Source organism: Lynx rufus, unplaced genomic scaffold, assembly GCF_022079265.1.
Source record: "Lynx rufus isolate CCGP_SWC_20201006 ecotype Redwood Valley unplaced genomic scaffold, mLynRuf1.p SCAF_4, whole genome shotgun sequence".
Classification (NCBI taxonomy): Eukaryota; Metazoa; Chordata; class Mammalia; order Carnivora; family Felidae; genus Lynx; species Lynx rufus.
In genome coordinates this window covers 132,260,778-132,280,090 of record NW_025814856.1, presented here as the reverse complement: position 1 = coordinate 132,280,090, position 19,313 = coordinate 132,260,778, and the positions used below count along the sequence as shown (strand labels likewise).

Genomic DNA, 19,313 nt, shown 5'->3' with positions numbered 1-19,313 from the left:
ACTCATTAGTGTGGGTACCCCATTAGTGTGTCCCCATATTACACATGTCAAGGGCAGAATCTGGTTTTGATCTTAATCTCTCTGATTCCAGAACTCTTGTTCTTAGTCCCTATAATCTTGAGGCTAGGGTTATCTAATACTGTATATATAATGTTACTATTGTTCTAGATTTTCATTTATTCTAACTTGTTATGATTTGGGTATTCAAGTTTTTATCAGTTTAGCAACAAACGTCAGCTAAATACCAGGTATTTCTGTGGCCACTATCTACTGGATCTTTTGCTCTGTTTAGCAGCTTGGAGCCTGTGCCACAGGAGTTTACTGACCTTACTTCCTTAAACCTAATGTATTGCACTATTTCAAGTATTACCAAACTGAATTCTCAACTTTACACATTTTTTGTGTTCTATGCATCACCCAATCTACATACTAATTTGTTTCCTGAGTGGCTGTAGTACATGAAATTACCTCTTGAGCCCTATGAGCAGCTCTTTTAACTGGTGGAGTTGCTAGCTATTCCTTTCAAGAACTAACATTCATCTGGAGGTCATTGTCAGAAGTATTGAGTTTTTCTACAGATACAGAAAATGAAGGGCCTCTTCAGTTAACTTCCTATTATAACCTTAGACCCTTATAGCTCTTCTTCACATGAGTTTTTAAAATTTATTGACAAAAATATTTTAATTAGTTCATATTGTTTTTATGTTGCTATACACTGCCATGTACTCTGTGAAATGGTGAGTATGGTCATTTCTATAAAATGTTAGGACATGAAGCTCTTGGTAAAAAAATGTAATCCCTAGTTCTTGCATTCCTTTTCTGGAAAAAAAAAAAAGTCGACCTTGTTACTTTGACTTCTAGTACCTTTTTCAGCTTAACCTTCTGTCAATAGTTTAATGTCTCCCAGTGGATCCAAAGGAAAATGGTAGCCAAATGTCAGGAAGAGAACCTGTACAGGTTTTCTCTACCCTTACATTTCAAACCAAGATTCTATTTTTACCCAATTATTCTCCTATATTTTCTTTATTTTTCCAGTATGTTCTCATAAATCTTGTTAAGGAAATTGTATTATCACTGGAAATGGCATATTGTCTCCCGCTTAATTTTATTATTGCTTTACTGTCTGAACACTAGGAGTGTGGGCTTGGGTCCAATAAAAAATCCACTGTCTTCTTTATTCTTAATTGCTGCTACATAGATTGTTATAAAGTTGGTTGCCTTCAATGAGTATCATAGTTATTTCTGATTTCGTTTACCTTCTTTTTCTACCATTTTTTGGGCATGAGCACACAATTAAAATTTTTCCTTCAAAAAATATGATTTGTGATTTCCTCTTTGATCTCTTGTAATTTACAGAGACAAATTAAAGTGAAGTCCAAGGATATTATTATTGACTAATGAGATTTGATTTGTGAAGGCATTCTTTACCTGTAAGGACAATTTTCAAAGAGTGGTCTCGGATTTTAGACACTTGAGGATTTCTGTGGGTGAAAAATTATTTTTACAATAATACTAACTTTATTTATTCTTTCTCTCATGAGTATAAAGTAGGGTTTTCCAAACTATAGGGTGTGTGATGTTACAACAGCCTGAACACAAAAGCCCATATGAGAATTCATCTGTCTTCTATTATGCCAGGCATTAAAGAGACTTGAAAAAATGTGAAACATCTCTTCATTTTTTATTACCTTTCTAATCTAGATTTTTCATTTAAGGAGTATAATATACATTTTCAAAATCCTATTGCTTGTGTTAAATAAATGAACTGTTTTTCACTATTCAGTTTTCATATGGTATTATTGGTACCTACATCCCACATGTACGAAAGGTCTGTAGGTCCTCAGTTATGTTTAAATGTGTAAAGGGATCTTGAGACCAAAACTTAGTCAATGATTTGCCTTATCTTTTTCTCAAATGTTTGAATTTTTTTCTTATATTTGGTTTTATCCTATAAAAGGCAAACTGAAAATAATCTATTTTTAGGTTGCTACAGACCTCAGGAAAGATCAGATTACTTGATGTTGGCAGCTGCTTTAACCCATTTCTGAAGTTTGAAGAATTTCTAACTGTTGGCATAGATATTGTACCTGCTGTAGAGGTATGCATACTTCTATTTTGTTTTGAGACTTGAAGATCTTACGCATATACTTACCAAGAAAAAAGCAATGTCTTTAGTGAAATAGCAAGTATGTTTCCTATGCACAAGTTGATAAATTTTTAGTCAAAAGCAAATTCGTATTCCATGAAAATTTTTGAGCATTTAGTTGACAAATATGGTACTGGTTAAAATAATACTGGCTTTTATTTTGTTTCCTGGTTGTCTATTTTTGTAATCAAGAGACTAATAAATTGCAAAGATTTCCAGGTAGCTATAAGGTTTGGGCTTTTTGTATTTATCCTTTTTTGAAGTGTACTGTGATATGGAGCCATTATGGAATAATGTCCAGAGAAAGGACTTTGGAGACCATCAAAACTTTCTTAAATCGCAGCTATTTGTACATAGATGAAACTAGTTAAATTGTTTTAAAATAGATTTTTTTTTTCTTCATGACATAAGTTGTTTGCCATTTTACTTTTGATAAAGCATTACACACCAAAAATTGACAAATTGAATTTAAAAAAAAAAGTCTTAATGTTTATTTTTGACAGAGCTAGGGAGGGGCAGAGAGAGACACACAGAATCTGAAATAGGCTCCAAGCTCTGAGCTGTCAACACAGCGCCCGACCTGGGGCTCAAACTCACAGACCATAAGATCATGCCCTGAGCCAAACTCGGAAGCTTAACCAACGGAGCCACCTATGTGCCCCACAAATTGCATTTTTAATGTTTTAAAGAGAGTATGTGTTACAGTGTAAACTGGGTTAGGGATTGGTTTTCAGTCTGCTATATGCCTAGCACCTAGGAATGCCTAGTACATGAAGTACTCATTAAATACTTCTTGAACAAAATAATGGAATCTTATGTTCAACCTGGGGTTCCATCTCTGAGCCTGTTTCCTCATCTGTATGGTGGAGTTAGTGATGGAGCACATTTCATAGCACCATTGTAATATGTACTTGAGAAGAAGTATTTAAAACACCTAGCACAGTGCCTGTTACCTAAGTGAGTGCTAGATGGTTGCCATTATTATTGAAAAGTTCCTGCATGGAGATTCAACTTTTATTTGAATTTTTTCTTGAATTTTTAATGAAGAAATGCTAATAAAACTTACCATTATCTCTACTTCTGAAAGGTGGACAAATGTTTGCTTTATGGTAAAACAGCTGTTCTTAGCTTATCGCTGCAGAGAATTCCTGTGCCTTCAGGAGCTATACTGTTAAAATATATTGGGCTTTGTACATGGATTTTCTTCTTTCCTCAAGACACACATTAGAGATGTCCTTTAGGGACCCATTTGCTCTAAACCTTGGGCTTAAATACTAAATTTGTTTATAGATAGGGCTATAAACTTTCAACTGTATAGTCACTGGGGTAGGCAAAAGAACTAACTATACAGAAGTTCAGTAGTAGCATCAGGCTTCCACAGGTCCAGAATGCTATAACTAATTTTAAGATGAAGGGCCTTTTACTTCCAGTCAAGATGGAGTAACCTACCTCAAACAACACAAAGTGGACAAAATACACACAATAATTTACAAGTCATTTGATACCAGGTAATAAAGGACAATGATCAGTGAGAGACAAAAATAAATGATTTGAGCCCTACTATTGTACCATCATTTGGCCTTTAGAGTTTCTAGGACATGACCCAGAGAAGGAATCCCAAGCAGGGCCCAAATGTTTCCCTGAGTTGTGGAGACAGAGCTGAGAGTCCTGGGGAGAATAAGGCAGCTAGGGTTCATAGGAAAGAGTACCAATTATATGAGAGCTGCACAGAGGGAAAACTCCAGAGACCTGGAGGGCCAAGAGTCCTCCTTGAGTTCTCAGCTGAGTACTGATCAGTATATGACATGAATGAGAAAACTACAAGAGACGTTAAGTACCACTCGAAAAGGGTAGAGGTTTTAGTGCCTGGCACTCACATAGGGTGGAAATAGTACCTGTTTCCATCAGCCACACTGGAAACCTAAAAAATCACAGTGCATTGGGTAGAGTACAAAGAAGAGTCTTGCCTGAGTACCGGGAAATAATTAGCTTTAGACTGAATAATGGTCTAGTCCCACCTAACAAATCATAGAAGACCCCAAAGGATCAAAGTGTTTCCAGGTAATTTAACTGCATCCCAGAACAAAGCTCAAGAATATTTATAGCAGTACAATGCCATCCAGCACCCAGAAAGGTAAAAATCCACCATGTTGGACATCCAATAAAGAAATAGGCAGCCATAGGACCCATGGCGAGGAGATAAATCAACAGAGACCAACCCTGAACTGACAGAGATGTTAAAATTAGGAAACAAGGACATTAAAATAGACTCAGTATGACTGTATCCTATATGTACACAAAGTTTAGAGACACAGAACATACTTTAAATACCAAATGTAACTTCTAGAGATAGATACTATCATACTCTGCCCTCTTGATCTCCTCTTGGCTCTGTAGGCTAAGGGATCATGTGTTCCTTGTACCATGGCAATGTAATAGTATAGTCCATATCACCCAGAAAGGAGCTCATACTCCCTGTCTGGCACCTCAGTTTTTGTGACTACTGTCAGAGTAAATCTCTGTATCACCTGGCTCTGGTGGCCAGTGAAACCTAACACTCATGGGTCCCACAGAACTGTTATCAATGAGGAAAGTTCCTAAACAGCTGTCACCCCTAGGGCACAGCAAGAGGCATCAGAACCAGGAGCTCAATCTTACTGTGAAGGAAGATTATTAGCTAATCACCACGACTGCAGCCTGAGTGGCAGACTTCTAATTAAACACAAGATGGGGCTGACTATAATCCTTTCCAGAGATTTCTGAGGGTGGGCACTGTCTTTGAGCTCAGTCTCTGCTGTGCTAAGTGCCATGGTCTCCTGGAGGGGAGCTATACACACATCTGTTGTGCCAGTTTTTGCAGCTGCCTCCTGGGGAACACCCCTTGATCACCTGGCTCTGGGATGGGGGTAAAGGACTTGCATTCTTGGGTCCCATGAGACCCTGGCAGTTGGAGAGATTGTTCTTGGCAGGTTAGCAGGCTCCCACCCCGAGAGCACTGCACAGACAGCAGACTGAAGCACATTCCCCAATATTTCTGTGAAGGAGACCTCTTTGCTTCTTCTGGGGCTTTAGCCTGGAGACCTATTTCAGGTTTGGCACACATTTAATGTCAAACAGACCTGCTCTCAAGAAACATAGGCTGAGGATGCCATCTTGTATTCCCCCTCTGCCTTGCTCCACCTCACTACTGTCACCCAGAAAAGACCTTACACACTCATCTGGAGCCCTGATCTCTTTGCCACCCAGGGGATGCCTCCAGATTGCCTGGTTCTCAAGGCCAGAGGGGGCTTACATTTGTGGTCCCACAGGACTGTATATATTTGCATATTTTTAAAACCTGATGCCTGAAGGTCTGGCTTCTAGTCAGCCTGAATCTAGGTGCTGAGATCATCCCCCACCAAGACAATGACAGGTCTTAACATATCCTCAACTACTGGGAGCTATTAAAAATGTAATAGGCTGCTTGGACAAACATAAAGGTTTGAAAGACAACCAAGATCTGAGGCAGGGTTGAATAACAAGTTTCATCTCCTAACAAGACCACCCCTTCAAGACTGGCTTCAAGAGGCTATCGTGTCATCTGCTATATAGAAACCAACAGAGTCAAGTAAAATGAAGAAAGAGAGGAATACATTCCAAATGGAAAAAAAACAAGTTACAAGTACAGGAGGAAAAAATTAATGAAATGGAGATAAGTAATTTGGATTCATTGTCAGGTAAAGTAATGGTCATGAAGATGCTCACCAAACTGGGGAGAAGAATGAATTAACACAGTGAGAACTTCAACAAAGAGACGGAAAATATTAGAAGGTACCAAGTAGAAGTCACAGAGCTTTAGAATATAAATACTGAATTAAAAAATACACCAGAGGCATTCAACATGAGACTAGAAGTAGCAGAAGCATCAATCAACTTGAAGACAAGGCAGTGGAACTCACACATTCAGAGCAGCATAAAGAAAAAGAATGAAAAAAGGAGATAATATTAAAAGCAACAAGAGAAAAACAACTTACTACATACAAATGAACTCCCTTAAGTCAAGTCTATAAGCAGATTTTCCAGCAGGAACTTTGCAGGCCAGATGGGTGTAGCATTTTATATTCACGGGACTGAAAGAAAAAATATTGCCACCCAAGGACTTTACCTGGCAAAGTTACCATTCAGAAGTGGAGAAACTATTACAACACTGATGAAAAAAATTGGAGACGACACATACGTTGGGAGAGCAAATATTGTTTAAACATCTATACTACCAAGAGCAATCTACACATTTAACGTAATCCCTGTCAAAATACCAACAGCATTTTTTCATGGAACTATAACAAAGACCCCTAAAATTGTACAGATCCACAAAAGACCTGAATAGCTAAAGCAGTCTTGAAAAATAAAAATAAAACTGGAAGTATCACAATTCCAGCTTCAGGTTATAGTCGAAAGCTGTAGTAATCCAAACAGTGATGTACTGGCATATAAACATAGACACTCAGATCAACAGAATACAATAGAAAAACTAGAAATAAACCCACAATTATGTCAATTATTCTTTGACAAAGAAGGAATGAATATCCAATGGGAAAAAAAGTCTCTTCAGCAAATAACATTTGGAAAATTGGAAAATTACATGCAAAAGAATAAAACTAGACAACTTTCTCATTATACACAAAAATAAACTCGAAATGGATTAAAAACCAAAATGTGATACCTGAAACCATAATTAAGTCCTAGAAAAGACTATAAGTAGTAATTTCTCTTATGACATCATCCATAATAACATTTTTCTAGATTGGTCTCCTAAGGCAAGAGAAACAAAAGCAAAGGTAAACCATTAGGACTACATCAAAATATAAAGCTTCTGCACAGTGAAGGAAACAATCAACAAAACTAAAAGACAACCTACTGAATGTGAGAAGATATTTTGCAACAGACAAATTCCATTAATGGTTAGTACTCAAAATATAAAACTTATACAACTCAACACCCAAAAAATAACCCAGTCAAAAAATGTGCAAAAGGTATGAACAAACACTTCTCCAAGAAGACATACAGATGACCAACAGACACATCAAAAGATGCTCAACATCACTTACAAGGCAAATGCAAATCAAAACTACAATGAGCTATCACCTCACACCTATCAGAATAAATTGTGGAAGCAGCCCAAGTGTCCATCAATAGGTGAATGGTCAAAGTGGTGTGTGTATGTTTGTGTGTATACATACACACACACACATACATACATACAATAGAATATTAGCCATAAGAAATGAAATCTTGCCACTTGCAACAGTGTGCATGGAGCTAGTCAGAGACAGACAGTGCTAATGCAAAATAAACCAGTCAGAGAAAGACAAGTACCATATGATCTCACTCTTATGTGGAATAAGAAACAAATGAGCAAAGGAGGAAAAAAAGAAAGAGAGAGAAAGCAACAAACCTAGAAACAGACTCTTAACCATAGAGAACTGACAGTTGTCAGAGAGGAGGTGGATAGATAGGCAAAATAGGTGATGGGGATTAAAGAGCCACTTATGAAAAAAATAAATCATTTTGGGGATAATTGAGGACATTTGGGTATGTACTGCATATTTAAAATCAACAGTAAATGTCTAGGTGTGAATGGGAAAAAAAAAAAAAAAAGGAGAAAGGGAGTTTTCCAGACCAACAAAGCTAAAGGAGTTCATCACCACTTACCTGGCCCTTGAAGTTATGTTAAAAGAACTTCTTTAAGCTGAAAATAAAGAGCACTAATTAGTATTTTAAAAATATGAAAGAATAAAGCTCACTGGAAAGGTTAACATATAGTAAACATAATAGTTTAGTCACTTATCAAGTATGAAGATTAAAAGACAAAAATGGTAAAAAAAAAAAAATAAGTGTGATTATAATAGTTAAAGGGCACACAAGATTTAAAGATACAAAATGTGGTATGAAAATGTAAAACATGGGGATGAGTAATCATGTTAAGCTTCACAATGGGATCAACCTTAAGTTGTCAACTTAAAATAGACTCTTAGAGATCTGAGTTGCTATATGTAATCTCATAGTAACCACAAAACAAAAATTTATACTAAATATACGAAAGAGAAAGAGAAAGGAAAATAAGTATACCACTAAGAAAGTCATCAAACCACAAAGGAAGAGAGCAAGAGAAGAAACCAACAGAGTAGAACTACAGAAAACCAGAAAATAATTATCAAAATGGAAATAAGCACACACCTATCAATAATTACTTCAAATGTAAATGTACCAACTTCTCTAGTAAAAAGACAGATTGGCTGAATGGATAAAAAAAAAACCAGTCTAATAAAAGGCAGAGACTGTCAAATTGAGTAAGAAAATGAAACAGCAAACAAAAACAATGGCCAAATATATTCTGTCTGTAAGAAATGCACTTCAGGGGTGTGTGGGTGGCTCATTTGCTTAAGCCTCCAGCTTTTGATTTCCACTTAGGTCATGATCTCATGGTTTGTGAGTTCAAGCCCTGCATTGGGCTCTGCTCTGGCAGTACAGAGCCTGTTTGGGATTCTCTCCCTTCCTCTCTCTCTCTCTCTGCCTTTCCCCCCTGAGCTCTATCTCAAAATAAATAAAACTTTAAAAAATGCACTTATAAACATACAAATAGATTGAGAGGCTAAACAAAAAGAAAGTTCATGTGGCTACATTATAATCAGACAAAGCAAGTGACAGAGCAAAGATTATTACCAGCAATAAAGAGGTTATTTCAGAATAATAAAAAGGTCAACTCATCAAGAGTACAGAATAATCCTAAACATTCATGTACCTAAAAACAGCTTAAATACATAAACCAAAAACTGATAAAATAGCAAGGAGAAACAGACATTTATAAAATTATAGTGAGATATTAATACCCCGTCTCAATAATTGATATAAAAATTACAGCATCAAAGAAGAACCCATCAGGGAAATTAGAGTATATTTTGGAATGAAGAGAAATAAAAACTTAAGAGATCAGAATGCGTATGATGTCACTAAATCACTGAAGCACTACGTAGGGGAAAATTATAGCCCTGTACACCTTTATTAGAAAATAGCAAAGGTTTCAAAGCAATGACAACAAATTTCCAACCAGAAACAGACAAAAAAGGCACACTAAATTCCAAGTATGAGAAAGAAAACCAAGTTATCAGAGCAGAAATCAAGGAGATAGAAAACTTGGAGATAAACACCTTGGAAAATTGATAAAAGGAAAAGCTAGCTCTTTGAGAAGTGATAAACCACTAAAACCACACAGAAGTATGTTTCACTTTGAGAAGTGATAAACCACAAAATAGATAAACCACTAGCCATACTAAGAAAAAGAAGTTATATCATTACTGATTTTACCAATATTAAGAGGATAAAAAGGAGATATTATTAACAATTTTATGCCAATAAATTCCACAACTTAAATGAAACGGAAAAATTCCCTGCAAGATATACTACCAAAGTTTATTCATGAAGAAATAAATAACCTGAACGGCCCTAAATGCATTAAAGAAATTTAAATAGACAGTTAAAAACTTGTCCAAAAAAGAAAATTTCAGGCCTACACCGCTTCACTGGTAAAATCAACTAACAGTAAGGAAGAAATACCAATTCTACACAAACTCTTTCATAAAATTGAAATGGATGGTATATTACCCAACGTCTTCTAAAAGGCCAGAGACTTTCTTTATGAACATACATGCAAAGTGTTCTATACAAAGTTATAGCATGTTGAATGCAACTATATTTCAAAGCAGGTAATGTATCATGACCAAGTTTTGTTTGCAAGATTGGTTTAACTTCAAAAAACTATTTTTTCACCTTAGCACACTAATAAAGATCTCAATAGACATAGGAAAAACATTTGATAAAAATCCAAACATTCTTTCCTTATGAAAACTCTCAGAAGGAATTCAACTGAATTCCGTCACCCTGGTAAAGGCTGTCTGAAAAACCTACAGCTAACATCATACTTAATAATAAAACAAAAATGCTTTCCCCACTAGAACAAGGAAAGAATATGTACCTTTGCCACTTCTATATAGCATTCTCTGTAAATTCTACCCAGTGCAATAGAGACAGGAAAAAAAAAGCAGTAATAGGCATCAAGATTGGAAAGAACTAAAACTGTATTTATTCATGCATGACATTGAACATATATTATTCTATGGAATCTAGAGAGAAGCCAATAGAATAAATGAGTTTAGCAGAGTTGCAAGATAAAAGATCAATATACAAGAGTCAACTGTGTGTATACACACGCAAACTCACCTACACACAGTAGCCACAATCAATTAGAAATTAAACATAATACCATCTACAATAGCATCAAAAATATGAAATACTTAACATATTTATATAAACTATTTCACATAAAGCTGATAAAAGATGGGAGAAAAACCTATATATTGCAAACTATAAGTTATTTTAATGTTTTTAATGTTTAATTTTGAAAGAGAAAACGATTGGGGGAGGGGCAGAGAGAGAGACACACAGAATCTGAAGCAGGCTCCAAGCTCCAAGTTGTCAGCACAGAGCCAGCCCTGGGGCTCGAACTCATGAACTATGAGATCATGACCTGAGCCAAAGTGGGATGCTTAACTGACTGAGGCACCCAAGCGCCCCAAAAACTGTTCATTATTGAGAGAAATTAAAGAAGACCTAAGTAGAGAAATATACCATGTTTATTCATGGAAGAACTCAATAAATACGTCAGTTTTCTCAATACCTATTCATAGATTCAGGGCAATCTTGATCAAAATCCTAGCAGGCTTTTTTGTAAAAGTTGAAAAACTTACTCTAAAATTTGTGAGGAAATTCAAAGAACCTAGAATAGCTAAAACAACTTTTTAAAAGGACAGTGTTTGAGAGTAACACTACCTGACTTCAAAATTTTAAAGGTACAGTAATCAAAACACTGCAGTATTGGTGTCGAGAGTATCAGTGAAGTATAAGAGAGGGCCCACAAATAAGACCAAATTTATGGACTACTAATTTTCAACCCAGATGGAAAAGATAGCCTTTTCAACAAATGGTTGGAAGAACTGAATATCCATATACAAAAGAAAAAACTTTAGTCCATACCTCACACCATATACAAAAATAAATTTAGATTATGTACTTCAATGTGAAACATACAGCTATAGAAGTTTCAGAAGAAAACATTGAAAAAAAAAAACTTCCTAATGTTGGGTAAGGAAAAATTTCTTAGATATGACACCAAAAATAGTCCATTATTAAGGAATAAATTATAAATTGGTCTTCATCACAATGTAAAATGTTTCCTCTTCAAAGACATTGTTAAAAGAATAAAAGACAGCCACAATCTGAGAGTATTTTTTTAAATATGAAATTTATAGTCAAATTGGTTTCCATACAACAATCAACAAAACTAAAAGGCAGCCAATGGAATGGGAAAAGATATTCGCAAATGACATATCGGACAAAGGGCTAGTATCCAAAATCTATAAAGAGCTCACCAAACTCCACACCCGAAAAACAAATAAGCCAGTGAAGAAATGGGCAGAAGACACGAAGAGACACTTCTCTAAAGAAGACATCCAGATGGCCAACAGGCACATGAGAAGATGCTCAACATCGCTCCTCATCAGGGAACTACAAATCAAAACCACCCTCAGATATCACCTCATGCCAGTCAGAGTGGCTAAAATGAACAAGTCAGGAGACTGTAGATGCTGGAGAGGATGTGGAGAAACGGGAACCCTCTTGCACTGTTGGTGGGAATGCAGACTGGTGCAGTCACTGTGGAAAACAGTGTGGAGGTTCATCAAAAAATTAAAAATAGATCTACCCTGTGAACCAACAATAGCACTGCTAGGAATTTACCTGAGAGTATTTTCAAGTCCTACATCTTACTCGTGTCCAGAATAAAGAACTCTCAGAACTAATAAAACAGGTTTATTTTTTTTTAATGTAAAGCAACCCAATTATTAAGTGAGCAAAAGATTTAAATAAACACTTGACCAAAGAAGATATCCAGATGGCAAATAAGTACATGTAAAGAAGATAAATATCACTACCTATTAAGAAAATGCAAGTTAAAACCACAGTATACCACTACACACCTCTGTTACAATGATTTTAAAGTGTAAAAGGCTAGCTATCCCAGGTGTTGGTGAGTATTTGGAGGAACTGGAATTCACATACACTCCTGGGGGGAATGAAAAACTGTTTACTTTTGAAAACAGTTTTGGAGTTTCTTTAAAAGTTAAACATACACCTACTAGTATATGATCCAGCCACGCCTTTCCTGGATACTTACTCCAGAGAAATGAAAGCATGTCCATTGAAAGTCAAACAGGAATATTCGTAGCAGCTTAAGTTAGAATAGCCAAAAGTTAGAAATAGCCCAGATGTACATAAACAGTATGTGAACAAACTGTGATATATTCTTAATGCAGTAGCATACCTTACAGCAATTAAAAAGGAACTGTCAATACATGTAAAACAGTGGATGAATCTCAAGAAAATCGTACTAGGTGAAAGAAGCAAGACAAATCAACAATACATTATGGTGTCTTATTCCATTTATATAAAATTCTATGAAATACAAACTATAGTGATAGAAATCACATGAATGATTGCCTAGTGGTGAAGAACAGGAAGGGTACAAGGCAGGGATTATAAAGGCTCATGAGGAAGCTTTCAGGAGGTGTTAGGTCTATTCATTAACTTAATTGTGGAATGGTTTCATGAATGTTTAAATGTCAAAAACTTATCAATGAGTACCTTTTAAATATGCTTGTGCATCAGTTAATACTTGTTTGTACATCAGTTATACTTCAGTAAATAGCAAATCGAAGAAAAACATACATCTTTTTCTGTGTAATAGAACTTTACATCTCACTTTGCCTAATCTGTAGTGCACATACATGACCGGCTTGTCCAGCTACTAGCAAGAATAAGGCACTAAACTATTCTATGAAAAGGGCAACTAATTTTTATCTAATTTTAAATTTTTATTCTGGGTCATTTCCATGGAGTTGTAGTATTCAGCAAATTATGCAGTGCTGTTTATTCCCTTAGTTGTGGTGTTTCCCATGGTCATTGAAGTTAATTTTAATGTGTTGTTTTAAACCAGGTATTAACTTTTTGATAGAATAAGTGTAATAATTAAAATTACTTTTAAGATAGCTAATGGTTTCAAAGACATTTTTCATTATTTCAAAATTTTTGGTGTTCTTCTTTTACCAATTTATAATGCCCCTTTCTTTTATTATCCTCTTTGATGTCCTTGATTCATCTTTATTTCATGGTATTTCTTGTTTAAAGTTTTTACATTGACCTGTTTTTGATAACTGTAAATGTTGAAGTGAATGTAAATATGATTAAGTTTAGATAAATCATTCCTGTAAACTCTTACGCAAATTAAATTTCAAATTGTTCAACAGAAATATTTAGTTTTTTTAATGATGAATACAAGTTCTCCAGGCTTGATTACTCTTCAAGATTATTGTGAGTAAAAGTTTAGGTTCAGTGTCTGTACAAGTGGAATAATTTAGAAGGGAAAGGTTCAAAAGTAAAGGTTGGATTATATAGAAATGCTGTGAAATAGTTCGGTGTAAAATCTGTGTAATAGGATGGAAGTAATTTTCAAATTCTTAATGAGTCCTTTTTTCCCTTTCTGCAGAGTGTATATAAATGTGACTTCCTGAACTTGCAGCTTCAGCAGCCACTCCAGCTTGCACAGGATGCTATAGATGCCTTTTTAAAGCAGCTGAAAAACCCTATTGATTCTCTTCCTGGAGAACTTTTCCATGTGGTGGTTTTCTCTCTCCTTCTTTCTTATTTTCCATCACCTTACCAACGATGGATTTGCTGCAAGAAAGCCCATGAACTGTTAGTGTTAAATGGGTTATTGCTTATCATCACACCTGATTCCTCCCATCAGAACCGTCATGCTATGATGATGAAAAGCTGGAAGATTGCTATAGAGTCCCTGGGCTTTAAACGTTTCAAGTATTCAAAGTTTTCACATATGCATTTGATGGCATTTAGAAAAATCTCCCTAAAGACCACAAGTGACTTGGTTAGTAGGAACTACCCAGGAATGTTATATATTCCTCAAGATTTCAACAGTATAGAAGAGGAGGAATATTCTAACCCTTCCTGCTACGTTCGATCAGATATAGAAGATGAACAACTAGCATATGGTTTCACAGAGCTCCCTGATGCTCCATATGACTCAGATTCTGGAGAAAGTCAAGCCAGCTCTATTCCTTTCTATGAGCTAGAAGATCCCATATTACTTTTAAGTTAATATCAAAGTAAAAGGCCCTTTCAGTCCAGACTCCTAAACTAATTGCTTACACTAATCAGAAATACTAACACGAACTCAGTACTTAAAACCTGGTTTGCATAGAAAAAATGCAAAGGTTTACAGAGTTTGCTATTTTTTTCTACTTCTGGATTTTAAAATTTATTCTTATATAGAAAGCTTAAAGTTTCATGCAGAGTGACTCCTGTCATAGCAGAAACCACTGTTACTTTAGCATTTAGCACTAAGATATCATAGAAAGGTACCTTTTTTTCTTTAGTGCTATTGTGAAAAATGAAGCGTAACTTGCTATGTATTTTCCCTTTTTTAATCTTTTCAGTGTTGACTTTAAACCATTGCAATGAGAAAAGATGCGTAGAAAGCTGTAGCTTGCACTTTGATGACTCACAAGTTAAATGTGACACAGATAGATTGGTTTAGTTGTTTTGTGATGCACTTACTCTCTTTTCTAGCTAAATTGTTATCTGTTACAGAAAGCCATTTTCTGTTCAGTTTTGTCTGATGACCAGCATTTCTTCAACTTTTTAGAATTCATCTTTTTTTTCTCTCTTTTGCTCATTTGGCAGCAGACACTTGGGGAAAGATTTCTAATCTTTCTAGTCCCCCAAGTATTTCTAATCCCCCAAGTATTCTAAATCCATTAGTACAAGACAATAAACACCATTGCCAAAGTAGAATGTTCATATCTTTCATATTGATTTAGGCCTTGGTGTTAAGTGTATCTAACTGTGAGAATTCACTCTTTTTTAAATTTAGGTTTCATTTCCACAATTTTCTATTTAAGCAAGGGACAATACTCAATCCTGACCTGAAACACCTTGGTGAAAGGGTTTGCACTTGTCAGAGTTTATGTTCTGTCTAGACCAGCCATGTTAGGGTCCTCACCTTTCCATTAAGGAGGTGTGCTGCACTACTAGTCTGGAATTACATAGAAAAATTTTACATTAACCCTCTGCTAGTGAGCTCATAACATGGTTTTGACCTTTCGGTATTCTAATTTCTATCAGAATTCTAGCAGAAAATTTTCTTTGAATACATAAACCATTAGTTGGCTGTGGGAATTTTCCCTTTCCACAATAAGTGACTTTCTGTGTTTCTGAATCAGAAGCAAGTGATTAAAGAGAAAATTATGTCCAAACAAGACAAGATTAGTTTAAATAGCTGAGAACATTTAGTCCACATTGTCTTGTCAGCCAGCAATTGTCATGTAAACTATCATTTTTAAGAGTGCCACTGTGTGGATTTTTTTTCAAGTGGTTGATACATTAAAATTACCTCATACTGAGGTTTTTGCACTGAAATATCACAGTTTCAGAATTCATGGTTAATGTGTGTGTGTATGTTTGTGTGTATGTGTGTGTGTGTGTGTGTGTGTGTGTATTTTTAAAGGAAACTTGCATTTTCAATAGTTGATCCTAAATTTCATAAACTGCACTTCTTTGGTAAAACTGACGTTTTGTGCTTATTGTGAGTTGCCGTAGTTAACTTTGAATGTCAAACTTTATTTAGAAATACAAAATTTACCCTTTAAGATATAAATGATTGCGTATATATGCCCAATATTTCAAATTAAATTTCACATTCTAAATTAATGAAAGTTACAGGATTGTCATTAACCTACAAAGGTCAGTTGACTAAATGTAATATCGATTACTCAAATATGCGAGAAATAACATGAAATGTTTCATTTACTTTCAATAGCTTAAGAGTCAATAATTAGGATTGACTTTTCTTTCCAATTAAGCACTATGAGTCACATCTTGTAGCTCCCACAAAAGAAGGAAAAAAAAACAGCGTTAAGGTAACACAAAACTGTGTTTTGGTAGTACCTCTTTTACCATACTGCCCATTTCCTTTGGTTTGGCTAAATACTATCTTAAGGGCAAAGAAAACAATGTATCTCATTAAAGTGCTTTGAAAGTAAATGACAACAGTGGTTTTGAGAGGCTGGTGTAAGTATGACCTTGGAGTCAGCCTTTGTGTTACAGCTAAAATGTTGGTGCTATAAATTCCTCTGATTGTTTACAGATGTTGATTCTGCTTATGCTCCAAAGTGTGCATGATGTATTTTAAGTAGTACTTTAAAGAAAAGTCTGTTTATAAAAACTACTCCCACTTAGTATAAATTTGTTTGGATTTATAAATATCATTTGTTACTGTAAATTCAGCTTCAAATTAGGTTGGTACAGAATTTAAACTAATACATTTTCCACCAAAGCCAATTAACGTTTAAGTGTTAAAATATAAGCAGTCCTGCGGCTTGCTGCCAGATTGTATATGTAATGAGAGGAGACGTTAACAGAGCCTTCTAATACTGTATTGGTACTCCCAAGAATGATTTCATTTGGATACAAGTTTTAAGGGGTCTCCTGTCTCACAACAGGAGTCTCCAAAAGAATTTGGAGTTTCAAAAATAAATGATCATTTGGTTAGATTCTTCAGGATCATGACTAGATCAAAAGTGGTTTATATCATAGTTGCCAAACAGTGGGAGGTGGCATACCTGAAAAATGTATGTTTGTGTTTGTTGTATTTTTTCACTTTTTGTGAACAAAGCACATTTATTAAAAATTTTAAATTTTCTAATATTCATTGTGTGCTGCTTGTAACCGGAAAATTTTGTGGTCTTTGACCCATCTTACTAAATGATTTTGGAATTGGGATGCAGTTTAGAATCTGAATCACATCTGCAATTTTCCAGCTGCATTCATCTACCCAAATTTCTTAATTCCATAAATTCATTCACCAAGATCCAGAAAGTCAATTGACTACCAGATTGATAAGCAGCATGACAATACATGACAAACAAGTATTAACAAGCATAAATTCTAGTTCATTTTATGTCTACTTTCCTTGAAAATTAATGATTATATGAGAGAGAAGTGTATTAGTTATTTTAGTGCAGCAAATGGCTTTCTCATGAGATCAAACAGTTCTTTATGGAACAAATGTTTGAAATCTACTACACAGTATGCTGAGGAAACATCAGGATTGGGGTGGTCACAGTCCCCTGTTTCTGTGGAATTTATGATCTAATGGAGAAGAAAAGCATTCTACATGGTGTTAATACCTCCATCTAGGAATGATTCCCTACTGATAGATCTTTGACCCTGCTCAAGTCCCTTAATTTGTTTACCAAAAATGGAATACAAGAAAGTTTTAAACACAACTGTATAACAAATTACAAACACAATGCAGATAAGAGGGCTATATTGTTCATCTCTCTAGAAAAGTGCAAACTACAAACCAATTCTCTGATGGTAAAGGGCAGGTAAAAAAAAAGGGGGGTGGGGAATCAAGCTTTTACTTCATTTCCCCACATTTTTCTGAGCACAGTGCTACAATGGTATTCCTCTTCAAGGGCCCACACACTAACATTTGGTTCCTTTTAGGTGTTACAAATTGTTAGATGATAGCAAAGGTGGAGACAAAATCTTCTTAATTACTAGTCCAAAACACAATGTTTTTACAAAGAATGTTCATATTATGAAAATTTGATATTTCAGTAACCTCCATGATGGTTCACAATAAAAATTTCATATCCACAATCCACTCCCAATGAAAAGTTCCCCAAGATTATTAGTGGTGGCCTATGTTACACAATACTCCATAAAAAAGCTACAACAGCTAACAATTTCATTAAGGAACTCTAAATATTATAGAAGGAAGGCAATATTGGGTTTTCTAAGTCCTATTTTTCTTATTGGAGGAATTCATAACTACATAATTGAGAAGACTTTATCCTAAACTTTGATTCGAATGTTTTATCCTAAATTTAACAATGAGTTCAGTAGTTTTGTATGCATTTTTTCAACTAGAAATCTAGTTACATCTGGCACTGTTGAGTGGTAACTTATGGTCAACATCAGCAGTGTTCGACTTATTTTGTATTTCCGTAACACTCGTTCAATGAATAGAAAGCTATTCTGCTTTTTGCAATATAAAACACTGGTTATTAATGTCACTGATGTTTATAGTAATCAGAAACATTGACAACTATTTTGTCATAGATTTTAACTATTTCTAAGATTGGATCCTTTGGTAGTACCAAGATCATACATATTTGTGTGTTTCCTAAAGTAAAATCCAAAGAATTCGGTCATAGATACTGGCTGATTTGTTTCTTGAATTTGTTATAGAGGGCTATAAAACAAATTTGTTACTACATTAGAATGCCCATGTAAACCATAAAAAATGGTACTGAGACTTGCTCAAAAGACAATGCCAATAGTATTTCCTAAACCCAGGCCTATATGCAGCTCTTTAGGGAGAAAAGCCAGGCGAATATACTTGCATACTTTGTGTATAGGTCTTAACTACTGAAGGCAGTCACAAACAAGTAAATCCTTTAGTAGTGCCTAATAGTCTATAGTTCTCTCAGCTGGTGTGGAGAAATCAGGTATCTAGAAGACTAAAATGATTTGTGGACACATTTTTTATAAAGCTATTGTAGAATCCACATTTAAGTCCTTTATATTTGTTCCCTACACCTACATCTACGAATCCTTTCTACAGCTAATGCTACACTTTAGCTATGCCTGTTGTACCCAGGAAGAAGGATACAAACGTGTCCAAGGCCAGTATTAATTTAGTTCTTCAAACTCCTGTAACACATGACTGGATGACAGAGTCTACAGAGACAGGTTAAATGTAAAAAAATAAAGTCAACAAAAAGGACCAGTCTCCCAATTGCCATAGGCCTTTTCATTAGGAATCCAAGAATTAATGTGTTTGTCAAAGGCAAGGATGGATGAACCATCCCCTGGAAATAAGGTAGATGGATGATTTCTGGGAAGAGGAGAGGTAGGCAGACCAAATTCCTGGAGCCTTCCTGCAAGAAAAAAGATGCTTAAGGAAACAGACCTGAGACAAAAGAGGGGCTCT

The 19,313-nt window shown here is 35.3% G+C and overlaps 1 protein-coding gene across 1 annotated transcript in view; it reads left to right on the top strand.

Moving 5' to 3' along the window:
- BMT2 (base methyltransferase of 25S rRNA 2 homolog) overlaps positions 1-16,399 on the top strand; it is an 88,402-nt gene extending 72,003 nt beyond the window's left edge. Inside the window, exons 4-5 of the mRNA XM_047094846.1 lie at positions 1,984-2,098; positions 13,782-16,399. Of these exons, the coding sequence (XP_046950802.1) occupies positions 1,984-2,098; positions 13,782-14,411 (745 nt within the window). The 3' untranslated portion in view covers positions 14,412-16,399. The remainder of the gene's footprint in view (positions 1-1,983; positions 2,099-13,781) is intronic.
- The last annotated feature ends 2,914 nt before the right edge of the window (positions 16,400-19,313 follow it).